This window comes from Poecilia formosa, unplaced genomic scaffold (assembly GCF_000485575.1).
Source record: "Poecilia formosa unplaced genomic scaffold, Poecilia_formosa-5.1.2 Scaffold113, whole genome shotgun sequence".
In the NCBI taxonomy this organism is placed as follows: domain Eukaryota; kingdom Metazoa; phylum Chordata; class Actinopteri; order Cyprinodontiformes; family Poeciliidae; genus Poecilia; species Poecilia formosa.
Window position 1 is genome coordinate 555,158 of NW_006800052.1, and position 17,491 is coordinate 572,648.

General features: G+C 39.5%; 1 protein-coding gene across 1 annotated transcript; it reads right to left on the reverse strand.

Moving 5' to 3' along the window:
* Positions 1-6,470: 6,470 nt before the first annotated feature.
* Positions 6,471-17,014, reverse strand: rbm26 (RNA binding motif protein 26). Its single transcript, XM_007560091.2, has 22 exons — positions 16,532-17,014; positions 16,203-16,321; positions 15,992-16,104; positions 15,280-15,377; positions 14,915-15,192; positions 13,686-13,958; positions 13,349-13,591; positions 12,878-13,018; positions 12,620-12,760; positions 12,346-12,451; positions 12,089-12,245; positions 11,289-11,483; positions 10,419-10,517; positions 10,238-10,306; positions 10,044-10,142; positions 9,878-9,952; positions 9,439-9,606; positions 8,815-8,919; positions 8,429-8,632; positions 7,666-7,752; positions 7,453-7,566; positions 6,471-7,088 (listed from the first exon to the last, which is right to left on the reverse strand). Exons 1-22 carry the CDS (start codon positions 16,588-16,590, stop codon positions 6,999-7,001), a joined length of 3,033 nt encoding a protein of 1,010 aa, XP_007560153.1. The 5' UTR covers positions 16,591-17,014; the 3' UTR covers positions 6,471-6,998.
* Between the last annotated feature and the right edge of the window lie 477 nt (positions 17,015-17,491).

Below are 17,491 nucleotides of genomic sequence, written 5' to 3' on the forward strand. Positions count from 1 at the left end.
CCCCCCTGATCCCCACCAACCCCCTCGCAAGGCGACATCAGCACAGGGATTTTTCTAGTGCCTGAGTAAGTAATAAATTGTGTTGAACATTGATAAACTAATGCAATTACCTGCAGGGCAAGAGAGTCAGCTAATTTAAAGATACCAGGTTTGTTCATGTGGTGGGAGGCTCCTGAATAGGACCCCAGGGTGAGAGATGGCGCCTTTATTACATTTGAGAGGTCAGCGTGGTAGCACTGTATTAGGATTGATCTTTTGATCCCTGCTTGGAACGCCCCCTATACACATTCACACGCGCATAAACACGCACACACTCACTGTAGCACCCCATCTGGTCTGTGAAAACAATAACAAAAAAAAACAAAAAAAAACAGCTTATCTGGCGTAAAGGGTTAACTCTGCCAGGCAGGCAGCCTAATTGAGCACCACACATCTCAGCTACACAGCAGAAACAGCAACCTGGAGGGTTGTAACAAGCCAGGCGTGACTTATTCACATAATAAACCAAGCAGATATCTAAATGAGCCATTGAGCTAGCCAAAGGGAGAGAGGCCATTAGGCGGCCCGGACCATGGGTACATATTTGTATATCTACAATTGCCCTATCATTTGCATAAGGGGCTGCCTACAGAAATGTTAGATGGTTCTCATACTCCGGGGTCCTGTGACACAACAGAATACCTCTACACTTATTCTAGGAATAATAAACAACTCTGTCATGTTTATTTTTCTTCAAAAGCAACAACTAAAATGATGCTGGCTGATTTTCAGTATTTTACAGAGGTAAAAATATTGTCATTTTTGTGGATTTTGTATTGTTCAGAACAAACAGAGAGCCTGTTTTTTTTATTCTTGTCTCGTATGACCTCACCTGTACTGATCTAAGCTGTTGTACAATAAAAAAAATAAATAAAAAATGAAGCATTGTAAAGCTCAATAAATGAAAGTCAACTTTTAGAGATACTATCTGACCTGCTGAGAGGAGATGAGACACAGTGGTGGGAAAAAGGTCCGTCTAGGGACGGATGTTGCGAATTCGCTCTGGCTATTCACACTGTGATGCTGGCAGTAGATTGTCTTGATCTATGTTTCTTGAAAATAAACGACATGGCCACCGATGACTGCAGATAAACAGTCTTCCTGTAATGGTAGTTTGTTTCTCCACCATTTCCACATTCGCCAACATGTACACGAGATTGATTGACAGCGCAAAGACACTCCTTCTGGCTCTGATTGGTTGCTTTTGATCAGGAGCTGTGTGTTCCTGCAGAAACAGCTCAGGGAGGAGGTGGAGGAGCTTGATCTTTTCCCAGATTGTCTGCCTCATACTAGATATTATAGAAAATTACATACTGTAGCTTTAAATGTTTCAGGTCATGACAGAAATCTTAACGTCAGATACAGAAAATGTGACACAAGACAATAAATGGTTTTCAACAGCAACAGGTCTTTTACATCACAGTGGAGGAATTCTGGTCTACTCTTCTTCGCAGAATTGTTTTGCTGCAGAGACACTGGAGGGTTTTTAAGAATGAACTGCTTGTTTAGCATCACTCCACTGCATCTTGACGAAGCCGTTCGAAAATCTTCATTTTGTTTCAGCCACTGAGCTGAGTCCAACACTGTAGGACCGTGTTGTGCTGCAAACAGGTTTGAGCTGAGAGTGACGAAATGACGGCCGTATCGCCATCAGAACGTCCTGGTAGAGAGCAGAAGTCATGCCCTCATCTACAGCAAACGGTTCACGTCCTGAACGTCGCAAAGCGACATCGAGAAACAAGTCAGGGTGTTGAGGTTCTGCCTTTAGGCACCTTTTTTGAACACTTTCTCAATTTTAAATAGCAAGTTGTCCAGGTTGCAAAAGATAAAACCTTGATTTGACTGAAATAACATTATTATTTGCTGGTAATAAATAAAATATGGCAGTTATGTCAAAAATACTTCAAACTTAACAAAGATACTACTTAAGAACTTCCAAGAAGTCCTAATAAAATCACACCATCTGATTCAGAATGAGTTGGACAAATAGCTGAAAGGTGCATGTTCTTTATTTTTGTTTGTGTTTTACAAGGGTCTAATAAAGCCTCTATGGCTTTATCAGCATTTTAGAGCTCTTATTGAGTCGATTTAATTGCATGTAATTGAAAGTATAAGTCATTCCACTGAAACAATTATTTCATTTAAGTATACAATAACAATCATAAAAAGAAATGACGCTTCTTTTTAGTATTCCCATCAGAAGAACATTTTCACAGTAAGATTATATAATCACATCTGCACAATCTCAGGACATCCCGACAGCATGCTGTAGCTTCAGAGTTCCTCTGATTCTCCTCCAGTTCCCCACTAATCCAACACACTTGCATCTCTCTCAGTTACGTTGATTAGTTCAAACAATAACGTAGGGTGACCACGAATCAGCAAAGCCTTGTGGAAATCGGTCAGGGGGTCAGCCTGTAATGTGACCTCTGACACATAATTAAATTGCCATCTTTAACCTCAGCTACAACCTGTCACAGAGCATCGGATTGCATGCTGCAAATCACTGTTCAAATCGATGGCAGAGAACACGGCAGGGGGAGGGGTCCGCTGGGTCCAGCGGTGTCTGCAAAGAGATTATGTTTAATGAAGCTGAACTGAGCAGTGATCATGTTAGTGTACCGTCTAATTAGATTCAGATGGATGCTACGCACGGTTGTCCTTGCAGTGACAGGAGTGCTGCAGATGAACCGTCAGGGAGCTGCTGGCGGTGTTTATGTGGCTCCACCACAGCGAACGTCCAGGACGTTTATGGATGTCTGAGCAACTTTTTCTGCAGCTGAGAAACCTTTAAAAACACAACATATTCTCAAGAGGAATCGCTTGAGTCATATTTAGATTAGTCAGAGAAACAAAGTTAAACAAAGTTGTCACTCTGGTGTTAATAAAGGTCGAAACCCACAATCTTAAAATCCTTGTTGCATTGTGGGATATCAAAATGTTTCACAACCTTACAAAATTCGCTTTGATGCCGTTTTTCTGATGACGTTTACTGTATTTCCACAATTTTTCTATGGTATTGGAGGAAAATGAAATAAACATCACTCCTTACCAACATCCTTACACATCTGAATATCTTATCAGGCAAGTTTAAATCCAATTACTTGTTTTAAGTCCTTCAATAGTGCAAAAAAAATCCTTCTGCGTACAATTAGCGTTATTGAAATTGGTATATATTGGGGGGAAATAAACACTTCCTTTTGTTGCCACGATGTAAACTGTCAACAGAAGGTGTAGAAGCAACCTGTCTTTATTTATTGATGTTAATTGGCAGTTCATGGAGTCACCTATTGTATGCGGTCAGCAGAAGTGGTTAAAGAGTTTCATGAAGCTGAACAACACCCAGTTTTTCTAGACAAGCCAAGAATGATGTAAAGGGATTTTTAGGGGTGGAAAAAAAGAAAAAAAAGAAAAAAAAGAGTGTTTTGTCTTGCAGCTGAATAATTACATTGAGTTTAGTGGATGTGTTTTACAGCTGAAACTGTCAGTATCAACTCTGCAGCAATTCCACACCTGCCACTGGGCTTACAGAGAGGAAAATATGTCCCCGAACTGAAATAATCCTCAATAACGATGCGCTGATTATGATTTAAAGGCTGCTAGCTTTGTTTCAAACTGTGCCTTGCTTTGTGGCCAGGGCCCTGTGTTGTTTAAAGGGTTGTCGGGGTATAAATACTAAATTAATCATGCTTTGGCTCAACTTGCTGGGGACTGAAATTTGCTTATGGAGGCCCATGATCACATAAAATATTAATAGCTTCACAGAGAGCTGGCATTGTAGAGCGGGGTTTTGGGGGGGGCATGGCGTACGAAAGCACCAAGATGTTGGTGAGGGGGGGTCACTGCTAGTTTCCGATCAGAAACACATTCTTCACATCTTCACCTTATACTGGTAAATGACCAACATAAACTGGTGTTCACACATTGTTTATCCATTGGGGTGGATTTTGTACATGTAAGAACTAGTTACGGAGTAATTGGGATTAACTGGCACAAAGCTGTGTTTTTGTTATGAAAACGCAGCAATACTATTTAAATAAATCTGAATAAATTACAAAGCGTGCCACGTTATGCATTTTCCTTGTTGTTACACATCTGTGTGACCGACTTCTTGAGCCCCTGAGGGCTTCAAAAAGAACGTGAAAACAACAAACTCCAAGCAAATACAAGTGAGATTTTGGAAAATATTGCTCCCTTCCTTTTCTTTGAATTCAGAAAAAGGAACCAATAGATAATTTTCAGATGCACGAGCGAGAGAGCTTCCATATTTGATAAATGTCCTTTTTGTTTCATCTTCACATCGACATAGAATCGGTCCAGCCCGACTTTTTTGTTTTTTTGAGTTTCAAATCAATATTTAAGAACAGTATAGTAACTCCTTTCAACTTTTCGAGTCATTCGTCTCCTTGACACAAATCTGAAAACAAAGACTTATATAATTGATGACACAGACATTGTAAACTTGTTATCCCGTATTTTTAGAGCTCCTGCAGAGCCAATGAACACTCCTGCTTGCTGAGCCACAAAGGGTGGCCGAGCTCTTAAGACTCCTGCATGCTGGCTGAAGGTCCACCGAAGCTTTTGCATTTATTTATGCTACTCATAAAACAACTCGCGCATGTTTGTCCAAAAAATAAAAAATAAAAAAAAAGGGTCCATTTAATTTGTCACATCTCAGACTAAAGGTACCACATCTTCCCACGAAAACACAAGCGTGCGGGTAAAAACGCCACGGTTCAGGTAACCAAAAATCATGCTTGTTTGAGTTTGGTGGCACCACAGTAGGTAAATGAGACAGCAGGAGGGGGCATTTCACACCCACATACTAACAGATGAAGAGATGAGGGGAGGTATTTTTGGTGCTTTGCAGGAGGAAATGGTTTAGGTGATGAACAGCAGATATTTCACAAGAGCAAATCTGATTCCTCACAATTATCCCTGCATGGCTGACAGACACCAAGGGGAGTCTACAAACAGTGAACTAGGGGACACTGATTGGGTTATTTTTCCCTTCATGTTCAAGACAGGAATTGAAAAAAGATGCAACAGAGTTACACCTTACCTCTTTAAGCCAAATACTAAGACTCAAGTTCACAAAAAAACAAAAAAGCATAGGTTCAATAGTTGGAATGACCCATGTGAGGTGAGAATACATGCTGGGGGTAATTTAGCTGCCTTTTACTTAAGGATTACTGTGAATGAATACTTGCCACAGAACAACTGTTAAAATTAACATATAGGAATGTTTTTCCAAAAACACAGCCATACTGTCCACAGGAAAGCTTTACGTCGGCTGCGTTTTCTTCAATTAAACGTAGTGAAAGAGTGAGAAGTTTCACTCAAAGTCCTGTGGTAGGTCCTTAGTAGATCATGGATGGAAACTTGGACACTAGAGCCAGAACAGGGAAGATGAAGGTGCCAATCGCCAGTGGTCATTGGGCAAAAACCCTCTGAACAGTTTACAAAGGACAGAGAGACAGCCTCCCAGTCATGCGTACACACACTCAAGCCTATGAGTAATTCAAAGTAACCAATTACTGTTTGGGTATAATGACCATCAATACATTTGGAGGGAAAACGGGGACGCTCATACCATTCTGACTGTGAGGTATGGGGGGTGGCAGCATGATGCTGTGGGCCTTTATCCCTGCAGGAGAAACTGGTACACTTCATAAACTAGATGGCAGCCCTGATACCAACCAAATGTATTTAAACTGCTGAATTAGAAAAAAGTTACAAAAGACATTTTAGAATGTTTCCATAATTAATCTTGATACATAATTGCATAATCAGCCAAATAGTTGTTAGAAATGCACCAGTTGCAGTTTTTCCAAGTCCTTTGGTACCAAATTGGAGGTTTTAACTCATCTACAGCAAAAAGAGTGTTTCTTACCAAACAACCCAGTTCAGCATTATTTTTGTTTGCATCCAGTAGTATATCATTTTGTACATTTAAGTTGAATATAACTTCCTTGTATGCAACAATGCTTCCATCAACCCATGTAGGCAACTTTCTACATATGGTAAATAGAATAGACATTTACCAAAAATATTAATGCCATTACAGCAACACTTGATTCCATAATAAAACAGACAAATCCAAGATGAAATCTGATAAAAGTTGAAGCTTTTTGGAAACAAAGTGCTGTGAGCGGAAACCCCGATGACTCTGAAAGAAAAAAAAAAAACTTTAATTAGTGGAATATGAAAGATGTAGACTTACCAAAATTGTAATTATGTTCTTACCTTTGCATGAAAGTGCAATCTGATTTACCTTACCGGTCCAAATGTTAGTTTTACCACAGAATGAATCTTTTCAGGAAGTTTGCTCTTAAGGTGAAGAGGAAGTTTTTTTTGTTTTCTTGAAATGGTCTTTGGTATTTTTTTTTTCAGCTCTTTTTGTAGAGCATACTTTTTTTTCACACTGCCAGTTTGTTTGTTTTTTTGTATTTTTGTTTGTTTGTTTTTTCTTTTGGTTTTCTGGCAGGTTGATTTCAGACCATTTCAATTTCTTTATTTTTTTTGTACAATCCAAAGTAAAGCCAAGAAATAAGAAGCCAAACTTTCATACAAATTACAAACCAGTACATAAAATATTTACACAAAAAGCAACGTAACACTATTCTGCAGAAAAGCTACCATCTGTTGAATTTAATCACAACACAAGTCCATTTTTTTTTTTTAATTGAGCGCTCAACTAATGTGTCTTTGAGTGACCAAATTTAACAATGCACTTTGAGAACCAAAACAAATCTACTGTAAGAGCACTAAAAAGAACTGCACCGGTCATCTGGTTTACATGTTAAAATCAAACTGCACATGTTTCTTCTGCTAGTCAGCTATGTGTTAGAGGAAAAAGGTCTATCCAAAGTAAAATGTGCCTTTCTAATTTCTGAACAAGCACTGAAATATGCTGCATCGTTGCTCTTCGTCCACACCAGTGAGCATCGGAGGGAGCTTCATCTGCGCCAGGAACGAGGCTCGTTGTCGTCTTCCTCCTCGTCGTCGTCTTGCAGGAATGCATCGTCACTCAGCGACTCCTCCGGGTACTGATAAAAGAAGATAATATTACTATGGGTGATTAAAAAGTGGAAAATTATGTAGATATATATTTTTTTTTACTGCATCACTTTAAAAGGCCTCAAAGAGGGAATAATTCACAATCTTATAGTATCATTTTCCAACTGCTTAATGAAAGTACAAAAATTTTCATGCAAAACCCAAATAAAACCAGAGAGTAATTTCTCTCTGTAACATGTGATGGCTCCCTCTAGTGTTCTCTAATGCAATATAAACAGCTATTAAACAACCTTTCCTGAGATACGTCTTAAGGCGGAACATCTAAAGAACTTTATTAAAGTAAATATTTAATCGCGAAAAGCACCAAATTGCAGGTGAAGGAATTTCACCAACCTCATCTTCCGGTGGCTCTTTCTCTTCTGCGTCTCCTGTACAGAGAGTGGTGGCAGGCTTATGCCAGGCCAGGCGTAAAGTCTGGCTGTTAAATCTCACTCCGTGCAGAGCCGCCTGCAGGTGGATCAAGCAAAGTTTTCCTGGGTAACTGCACCTCGGATCTAAAGTCAAACTGCGGTGTTTAAATGAAGGACAAACCGCGTGGTTCCTCACCTGCTCGGCCTCCGCTCTCGTCTTGTATGTGACGACTGCAGAAAGTTTGTTCTCATCAATCTGGCAATCCTCAATCTCTCCAAATTGCTGCACATAATAATAATAATAAAAAATTTAAAAAAAGCCGTCTTGGTCAGCAAACTTAACTTGCTTCTTTCTGAAGGGTTCATAAAACGGGAACCAACAGGAAAGAGTTAAATGGGAAGAGAAATTTATTTATATGGTTCTTCTTCCCCATCAAGCAGCTTTCATACATTTTTATAAAGCAGGACAAATATGAGTTAGAACACAGTAGTAAAACATTCTGTCTCTGTAAATAGTATGCAACTGTCTTGTCAGCATCTGTTTTGTTTTCCCCATGGAAATACTAAAGGTTTTTCTTTGTTTTAGCTTTGATTTTTACCAAATCTAGTTATTCAAGTCAATTAACTCAAAAGTCAGCGTGAGCTAATCATTAAGGCTTATTAACAGAATTTGTATGTTTATGAAAATTTTAGAAACTAATTCAATTATTTCTTTAGACTAGTAAGGATGTATTTCACTGAACAGATACAGTATGACCATCAAAATACAATCATGAATACTTTTAGTTTTCCATAAAAAGAAAAAAAAAAAAAAACAGTACTGAAATAAATTGTAATCTAGATCAAGCAGAAGTCTGTGACTGAGTGCAGAGAATCAACAAGAAGGACTTTTAGGCTCTGTCAGTCCTCTGACCTTTGACTCAGAAAAGTCAAGGCTCTCCAGGTTTAGACCAACTCACAGCAAAATGGGGAAGTAAGTCCACACAGTCGGCATCGGTGAAACCAGAAATTTCCAGCGCTCGAGGTCGATGGTCCACAACTGCGTGCAGCGGAACGCCCCGTCCACGACCTCTGGATCCCCTCCCCCGGCTTCTGACAGTGCCACGTCCCCGGGAATGGACGCCGCGGCCTCGTCCTGGTGACAGAATCCCCCTTTTAGCTGCCTGGAAGACAAACAAAGCACACAAAAAAAAACATGACGATGATGCAGAGAAGAGAGTTCCACAGGAAACTCCTGTGGAACGTTTCAAATTATGAGAACAGCAGCGCCCCCATGTGGCTGTTGTAAAGAATTGTTTTCTGTTTTTTTTTTAAATCTAATCTGATATCATATTTATGTTAGTACCTCAATTTGAAGAAGGGTGTACTTCCGCTTTAAGGTAGCTGTGTCCTCTCCAGCCTGAGTCTTCTGATACAGATCAAGCTCTGCATCAAGCAGCTCCTTCTGTGCCTGAAAGAGTTAAAAATATAAGAATTAACGGGCACAATTCTGGAAACCTAAATCCAACTATAACAATAATATAAAGCAAAGAGGGGTGAGAACGCAAACGCATGTTCACACCTACAACTTTTACACATTCTGTCTCACTACAGACAAAAGCTTGAATTTATCCAACAGGGATTTTATTCGATATACCAATACAAATACACGACTACAAAGTGGAATGAGACTTTTTACTTTTCTATAGAAAAAGAAAGACAAAGAAAGACAGAAAGAAAGAGGGAAAGAAAGAGAGAGAAAGAAAGACAGAGAAAAAAGAGGGAAAGAAAGAGAGAGAAAGAAACAGAGGAAGAAAGGGAGAGAAAGACAGAAAGAAAGAAAGAAAAAATGTGGCATGCATTCACCCCATTTTACTTTTAGTTAATACAATACAGTGCAACCAGAATGTGGTAGAACAACTAAACACAATGTATCCATTTTGTTGTTGGAATCATGGATTTTTGACACCAGCAGGGAGGAAATCGATACCTGAGCTTTGCTCTTGGCGGTTCGTAGAAGGCTGCTGCTGCTGGAGATTCCCTTTATCTCTTCTTGCAGTTTCGTTATGCTTTTGGTTAACGTGCCCAAAGTTTCCATGATCTTGGCTTTATCTTCCGCCTTCATCGTTTTGTTCTTCTCAAGTTTGGAAATCAGGAGCTGCAGCAGGGAGAGACAGAAAGTTACAAAACACTCACCTCTGTGCAACCAAAACCTTCTCAGATACTTCACAGGTGAGTTAGACTTCACTTCACAGGAACATTGTAATTAAAGGATGCATGAGTAAATGCAGGGAGGCGAAAGAGAAAGGATGTCACTTTCTAAGACGAAACATCTTCTGTAAAATAGGGTGTTTAAATTTTCCAGAATAGTTTTTTTTTTTTTTACTTATTAACAAAATAATAATAATAATAATAATGAATGAATTTACCTTCTGTGTCTCAATGTGCTTCTCCAATATCTCCTGTTTCTTCTTCCTCACATCCTGCTGTAGTCTCAGGGCCTCCTGTGTGAGCAAACACTGGGTCGGTTTCCAGATGACCTTTTACATCCAATTCAACCACTCCCACTTTTCCATCATATCCTTCGGCTCTCACCTGCTTCTTCTTCAGAGCTTCCTCTGAGGTCCTCTGGGCAGCCTTCCGAGCAGCAGGGTTATATACAGTCTTTGTGATCCCCATCGATGTCGAAGACACCTGAAGGGGGGAGAAAAAAAGAAAAAAAAAAGCATATTGAAGATGTTTGATCTGAAAAGTGAGAAATTATAGTTCTGAACAAAGTGAAGATTCACTTTTTCCACAGGAGCAGCAGGTTTGGGAGAGAAACCTAGACGATCTTTAACTGAGACTTTAGAGGCATTCTGGAAAAAGAAGGAAAAAAAAAAAAGAAAGAGACTTCTTAAACATCCAGTGTAGATTTTGACGTGTAAATGCAATAAACCACATCTACAAAAGAAGATCGTCCACACGGACCTGAGAGGCTACGCTGGAATCCTGAGTGGGCTCCGAGTTTGGAGGCATTAGGGGTCCGAGTCGATCCTTCACAGACTGCTTGAGAGTCGTGGCTGATGACTGCGACAGAAACACCACAGAGATTTTAAAAGAAGGACTACAGAACGGCACTTTTCTCTTCGATTTTAGTGGTTAAAACATCGGAGCATTTGCATCACGTTTCTTTGAGTCAGTCATAACTCTCAGTCAGCAAAGTGGCTTTACTTTAACTGAATAAAAGCCACTTTTTCTTTTCTTAAATGCACTTTACTTAAAAAAAAAGAAGCACATTCATGTCTAGATATCACAAAAGCCTGGAAGATGGTTTAACATAAAAAAAATCCACAAGAAGTTTTAGTCTTACAAGTCGCCAGTGATAAGGACAATTTGATTTTGCATCTCACTTAAGTTTGATCTAAAAATATGTTCACTATCTTGGACTATGAACCTGTTTGTAATGTCCAAAGCGGTGGACACATTCTCATTTAATCTGGTTTCACAAAGATGAATCCACATCACTAGAAAAATGTACAAAATGTTGGGTTATTGTTTCAGTTCTGGCTTATTGTGTTAATCTAAGATGATTGTAGTGAGATAAATAAAGACTTCAAACTTTAAAAGCAAAACTGCTATAAACTTTCACTGCTCAAGAAGCTTAAAAACTTCCAAAACTAATATCACTTTTGTCATAACCGCACATTATGTTGCTGAACAGACATTACAATGTTCATTGCAGCACATCATGTTTGTGCAAAATACAATACCGTCAAAATGATTAGATTAGTGAAGTGTTATTGCTTGTGAAAGAACAGTCAACAATAATCCAATGACAGATTGGAACTGAGCTCTTACCATGGACAAATGCGGCTGTGGGTGAAGCTGCTGCGGCCGGGACTGACCCGGTCCGTCAGCCATGTCATCACGAAACCAGTGGACCTTGATGAAGCGGTTGTTGAGAACAGCTTCGGTGCTTTGCATAGCTCGCTTGGCCTCTTCGGGAGAGGTGAACTGGATCAGAGCTCCCTCCGGGTCGTTCTGATAGGCCACCTGGCAGATTTTATCAGCACAACGCAATTCAGAAATCCAGAAGTCAGAATCTTCAAATCCATTTTTAAGAAACTCACTCTGTCCAATAAAAATAATTATACAATGAACAAATATTCAGTCCTACAAACATTTTGTAAAGCACAAACATTAATTACCGATCCCCACAATAACAAATTTTGTTGGACATTAAATTGTCCCAGAAGTTAGTGTGATAAACGATAGTATTGTTGTTTCAACTACCTTCAGCTAATATAATGATAAAAGCATAATAATGCAAGTACACACTGTCAAAGATCAATAAACTTTAATTTCTAACTAACATTTAGAGCTGGAAAACATTTTAAATATTCAAAATAAATAAACAAAACACCTGAAACAACAAATAAAATGGGTTATGAAGTCTCTCCAAACAAAACTGCCCTTCAAACTATGAGTTGAGACAAAGACTTTTGTCATCCAGTCTTTGGTAGAAAGAAAGAAAAGAAGAAAGGCAAGATAAACAATCAATCATGCAGATGCCAATTACTGAGTTTGTTTTAATTCATCATATGATTAACTGACTTTTTGCTCATTGCGACAGGCTTAAGAATCCCACAGGCACTAACCTGCAAGTTGACAATGGTGCCAAACTTGCTGAAATGCTCATTGAGTTTGCTGATGTTGTTGAGCTCAGGTGGAATTTGCCGAACAAGCAGCTTGGCGTTGGGAGAGAACTGAGCTCTTTTATGGTAGCCTTGGTGGTTCAGTTTGTTGAAGTTGGGTCTGAATAGAGAAGAGACATTCAACACATTAAAAAAAAACAAAAAAAAACACATGTTTGAATAGAAGCAGGAATTGCAGACCTTGATTTTTGACAACTTACTTGTCAAACCAAGGTTTCTTGCATGGGCCTCCGTCATGAGAGAGAGCGGATCTCTTCCTCGAGTCAGATTCCATAACGATCCTCATGCTGTTGTTGGGAATCTTGTCTGGTAAAACACAAGCAGTGACTTGTCCGCTCAATTCCCATTTACTTAAATGGAAATTGAAGTTTTGGAACAAAATGGTGTGTTATATAGTGCGTACTACTAAACTTTCACTCAGACAAAAATATGGACTGAACGTGATCGTCTCATAGATGAATTGTGCCCAATTACCTCTCAATGGCTGGTCCACCTCCCCCATTGTGAGGCCAATGAGATTGGGTCTTTGAGCGTTGACCCGGTGACGGTACATCGGTCTGGAGGTGCTGGTGATGCTGGGAGCCTCAGGATTGTACACGTCAGTGTCATAGTGATCTGCTTGGCAAAGATTAGACACAGCAGAGACGCGCAGCTCAGAATGACGCGACTCAAACGCCTGATGTGTTAAAATAAACAAATCGGAACATGAGCTCTTGTTTTAGGAGTCATTACCGGGGGCGAAAAGTGGCCCTGAGGCTTGAGGAAGGGACGGGCGCATCCCAGACGTGACAATGGTGGGAACAGAACTGGTGATGGAAATGGGAGGAGCATCCATGCCTGCAGGCTGCAGTGGAGGAAGCGGTGGAGGGGGACCTGTCCAATAGAAAACACAACGCAATTTAAAATCTTACAGAATACTTCAATAAGAGACATAAGTCAAACACAACTGTGGTTATGGTGAATGCTGGTGTGTGCATTTCAGCATAAACTTTTAGATCTCTTATTCATACAAATACAAACAAAAGAAATGTGAATAAAAAACATTCTACTGATTGAATGCATGTGTACTTCAAGCTATTGTTTAAAAAAGAAAAGAAGTTATTACACAATCTTATTTTTGCTGCATGTCGAGGAAGTAATTCAGCCTTTGGATTCAAGTATGTAAATCCAAACAAATTTCTCAAAAATAATCCCAATTCCTACCTGCAACCGGAGGAAGACTCGGTGGAAGGGCCCCTGGCGGGGGCACCGGGGGTCGAAGGTTTACAGGTGGGGGGTTCATTAATGGTGGTGGGGGTGGAAGGCCTGGTGGGGGTGGTTGGTCCACGCCAGGGATTGGTGGAGGCTGGAAGGGCAAAATACTGGGCAGATTGACGTCCTCCACGACGACTGGATCACTCCCATGATCAAACGGACACATGTCCCCTCGCATGCATAAGCCCTTTTCTGCAAAACACAGTAATCATCAAACTACAAGAAAAAAAAAACAATTGTCACAGATTAAATTATAGAAAGAAAATAAGTAAAGTGGCTTTCCTACCATCATAGTCCCTACACCGTTTCCTTTGAAGAGGTGGACCACGATTGAAAGGTCCACGATCCACAGGGGGCTCGGGACGAAAGTCTGACCAGCTCTCGTTGGTGGTGTTGTGATGATGAGTCGGGGCGATGACGGTAATGGTGCTGCTCACTGTCGGGTTGGGGAAGTGGGAAGGTGTTGCAGTAGAAACGAGCACCGCTGGGGTGTAGACGTCAGCGCTCTCTGGCCTGTCAGCGCGCTCATGGTCATACTTCAGCTTCCCTGATTCTCTGTCTGTGGAAACACAACCGTACCCATTTAGAAAATCACTTCTAGGATGCAAATGTTTACCGACTGAAATTACCAGTGCAGGGCTGGGCAATATGACTTAGAAATAAAATATTTTTTTTTTTCTTTTTTTTTTTATACCAGACCTAAGTTCTGATTTTGATCTACTTTTTCTAATTTCCTTTTCTAAAATATGAAATTACAAATGACAGAAAATATTTTCCAAGAGTGTCTCAATCATAGCTTCTTTGAGTTGTACAACGGAGTATTAGGGCCTGGTTATGAGAATGTTTATTTATGAGAATATAGTCACAATAATAGCAAAATGAAAGTGCAGCTTTAACAGAAAAAAACATCTTAAAATTATAAGATAAAAGCTTGAATAGTTACAAAGATCTGACTTAAACAACTCGTGAAGCTTTTCCTTTGAAATAGACACAGTGGTTTGCATGATTGTTTCAAAGTCCTATTGATAATATGATGCTGATGTGTTAAAAAATGTGGTATATTTATAAAGTATTATTTCTAAAACTTATACCAGAGTATAACTTTACAAGATACTCAACATTCTTCATTTTATTTTTTGTGTTCGACTTTTCATAAAATACGACTTTATTCTTGAAATGTTATGACTTTATTCTCGTTACTAAAAAAAAACTAAATGAATCTTAACCTGGCCCTAATATTCCATTGTTGATCTGAATTCAAAGCCCAGGTATATAGGAGCTGTAGATCAAATTTTTCAAACAAGATGGTTGGCCTTTGGTGCACTGACATCACTATGGAAACCCAAGAAGTGATTTGGAGAAGGAAAAAAAAAAAAATAAATAAAAAAAATAAATAAAAATTTTCCAAGAATAAAATCTTCAAAAACCAAAACATTTGATTAACCAGTAAAATCAACATGACATTACAATGAAAAAACACATTCTTAGAGGTGTTTTTAAAGTCTATATTCCTACCTCGGCTCCTGCTTCTGGACCGGGTTCTGCTTAAAGACCGGCTCCTACTGCGGTCACGATCTCTGTCTCTGTCCCTGTCCCTTTCTCGGTCTCTTTCCCTCTCTCTGTCACGGTCTCGGATGCGCTCTTTGCTCCAACTTCGGCTGCGACTTCGGCTGGGACTGTAGCTGCGGCCTCTTCTGCGGTTGTAACGGTCACGGTAAGAGTCCCTCCTTGGTGGCATACGATCGTAGTCTCTCTTCCTGGAGCGATCGTCTCTCTTGCGGTCATCACCTCGCCTAACGACATTAATAACGGCAAACCTTAAGTCGTAAGAGAACTCTATGCGAAGAAGACAGAGTTGTACAACCTTACAGCGTACGCACCTGCCATCTCTGCCGTAGCGTGAGCTTGACTGAAGAGGACTGTGATTTACCCGGCGAGGAAATTTCTTGTCTTTTTCTTCTTCACGATTCGTTTGTATCTGAACAGGAGAAATAAAGGTCAAGTAATGTAGAAATGTCTCATCCTGTCAGCTATAAAGCACAAAATCTGCAAAACATTCACGACCAAAACAATCTGGCAAAACAGAAGAATTTGCTACGTAAACATAGGTTGTTTGTATTTGCACTACAGACAGGAAAAAGACAAAAAAGACGTTGCATTAGTAAAAATACCTAAATAGATTACAAAAAATATTTGTCAATTGCTACCAGTTTCCACAAACCTTAAGGATCAGTGTTTCAATGACAAACATATCTTATTAGTTCCATAGCAGGACGTCAGCTGAATGTTATCTAAATGTTGCACATTTTGAGGATCATCTTTCTACAAGCTGAGAACACTATTCAAGTTCACAAGCCAAAAAAGGTTTGTTGAGATCACTACATGACTAACTGTCATTGTTTGAAAGTACTGGATTAGATCTCTGGTGTTTGCATGTAAACTTATCAAAACTGAAATCAGCAGATCAGGCTTTTTAAAAATCGATGATCAGCCAGACACCTGCAACCAGTGCACCCCCGTGCATTCCTAAAGTATTTAAAAAGTGTCAATGTGAATACTGATTATATTGGATTGGAGAAGAAAAAAAATAACCTCATCCTTCTTCTGCTCTTCCTTCTCAACTTTGACTTGTGGTTGTTCTGGCAGTGGGAGGTAGCTTTTGTTGCTGATGGCTTCGAAGAGCTTATCCACAAATGGCTGGGTCTCTGAAAGAAAGTTGAAAATTAATGTATTTGTTTCTGTCTATTGTCAAATGGCTCCCAGTATGTAAAGTATTATGAAATCTACTACACAAAGCTCTAACCTTTTTGCAGAAAAACATCCAATTGGTCAATACACAGGGCTTTCAGTTCCTTTTCACTTTTGTCCTTCTTCACCAGAGCAACAACATATTTTGCGAGAGCAGAGGGGTCAGCATCACAACTGGATGTCAGAATGGGAAAGAGTGGGTACACGAGAATATGGAAACAGCTGTATTAATACACTGAAAACGGTTTGGATACTTCACGTCCATCACAAATAAAAATAAAATAAGTGCAATCAATAAGTACAATTACGAACTGATGTGATCTGTAATTCGCATCTGCGTGGTCAGAGTTAATGTGCGTGGCTAACAATGCTAACAGTACTTACATGGGCTCCAGGGTTTCAGACAGCCATGTTTTTAAAGCATCGAGGTTATCAATTAACATCTTTAATCCACCTGAACTTTCCCTCCACCACGGCCCGACGTGAGGCTTGCTAAATCGAGGCTACTTATCCGTTTAAAAGAAGGACCCGCATAAACCAGTCAAACTTTCCAGTTCACCTGCTGGCATTCAGAAACCTTGATGCTAACAGCGCCCTAAGCTAACTTACCGCGATAACGTTCGATAGCTTAGTTGTCTTAGCATATGTGTCTCTCCAGGCCCTAAATGCGCACAAAAACTATTTCGGGACCAACGAAATTACTATTAAAATGCAAAGAGAGCAAAATGACTAACTGTACCGATTAACTAATCAAAGCCGTAATTTATGGCTGCTTTTTAATCTGCTAAAATAAAGTGGCATCCACGTTTAGATGCTACTTCGCCTTCGAGTATTTACTTCCGCTCGTATTCGCGTTCACAAAATTCTGGAGAAATCGCGAGATGGAGATTTGTCCGTGCCATTGATTTGTGAGTCTTTTTTTTTTTCTGCAAAGTGTAGTTGTCTTCATTTGCGTTAGCAATGCAGAACCATGTTAAAAGAAATGCTTTTATCATACAACTGCCATAAAAAGTTAAATCTCAGTCTCCTACAAAACATATTTCGGTAGGAGAGTAAGTTAGCATACGTTCATATTCTATTAGAATATGTGTTCCTATGAGGCTGGCTTGTCAGATAAACGTACCTTTTGAAAATAACCTTTTAAGTTGGCGTTCACATACTTTTCATTAAAGTGCGTACTTTTTAGATATATTTTTAATTAGTCAGGATTTATAAGTTTAAATATTGTGTTTTCATAAACGAAGCAAGAAATGCTCATAGTTGCCAGAAATAAAGGCATAAGTGTTTCACTTTGTGCATTCAGTTACTGAAATAAAATAACTTTTCAGTAATACTAATATTGGA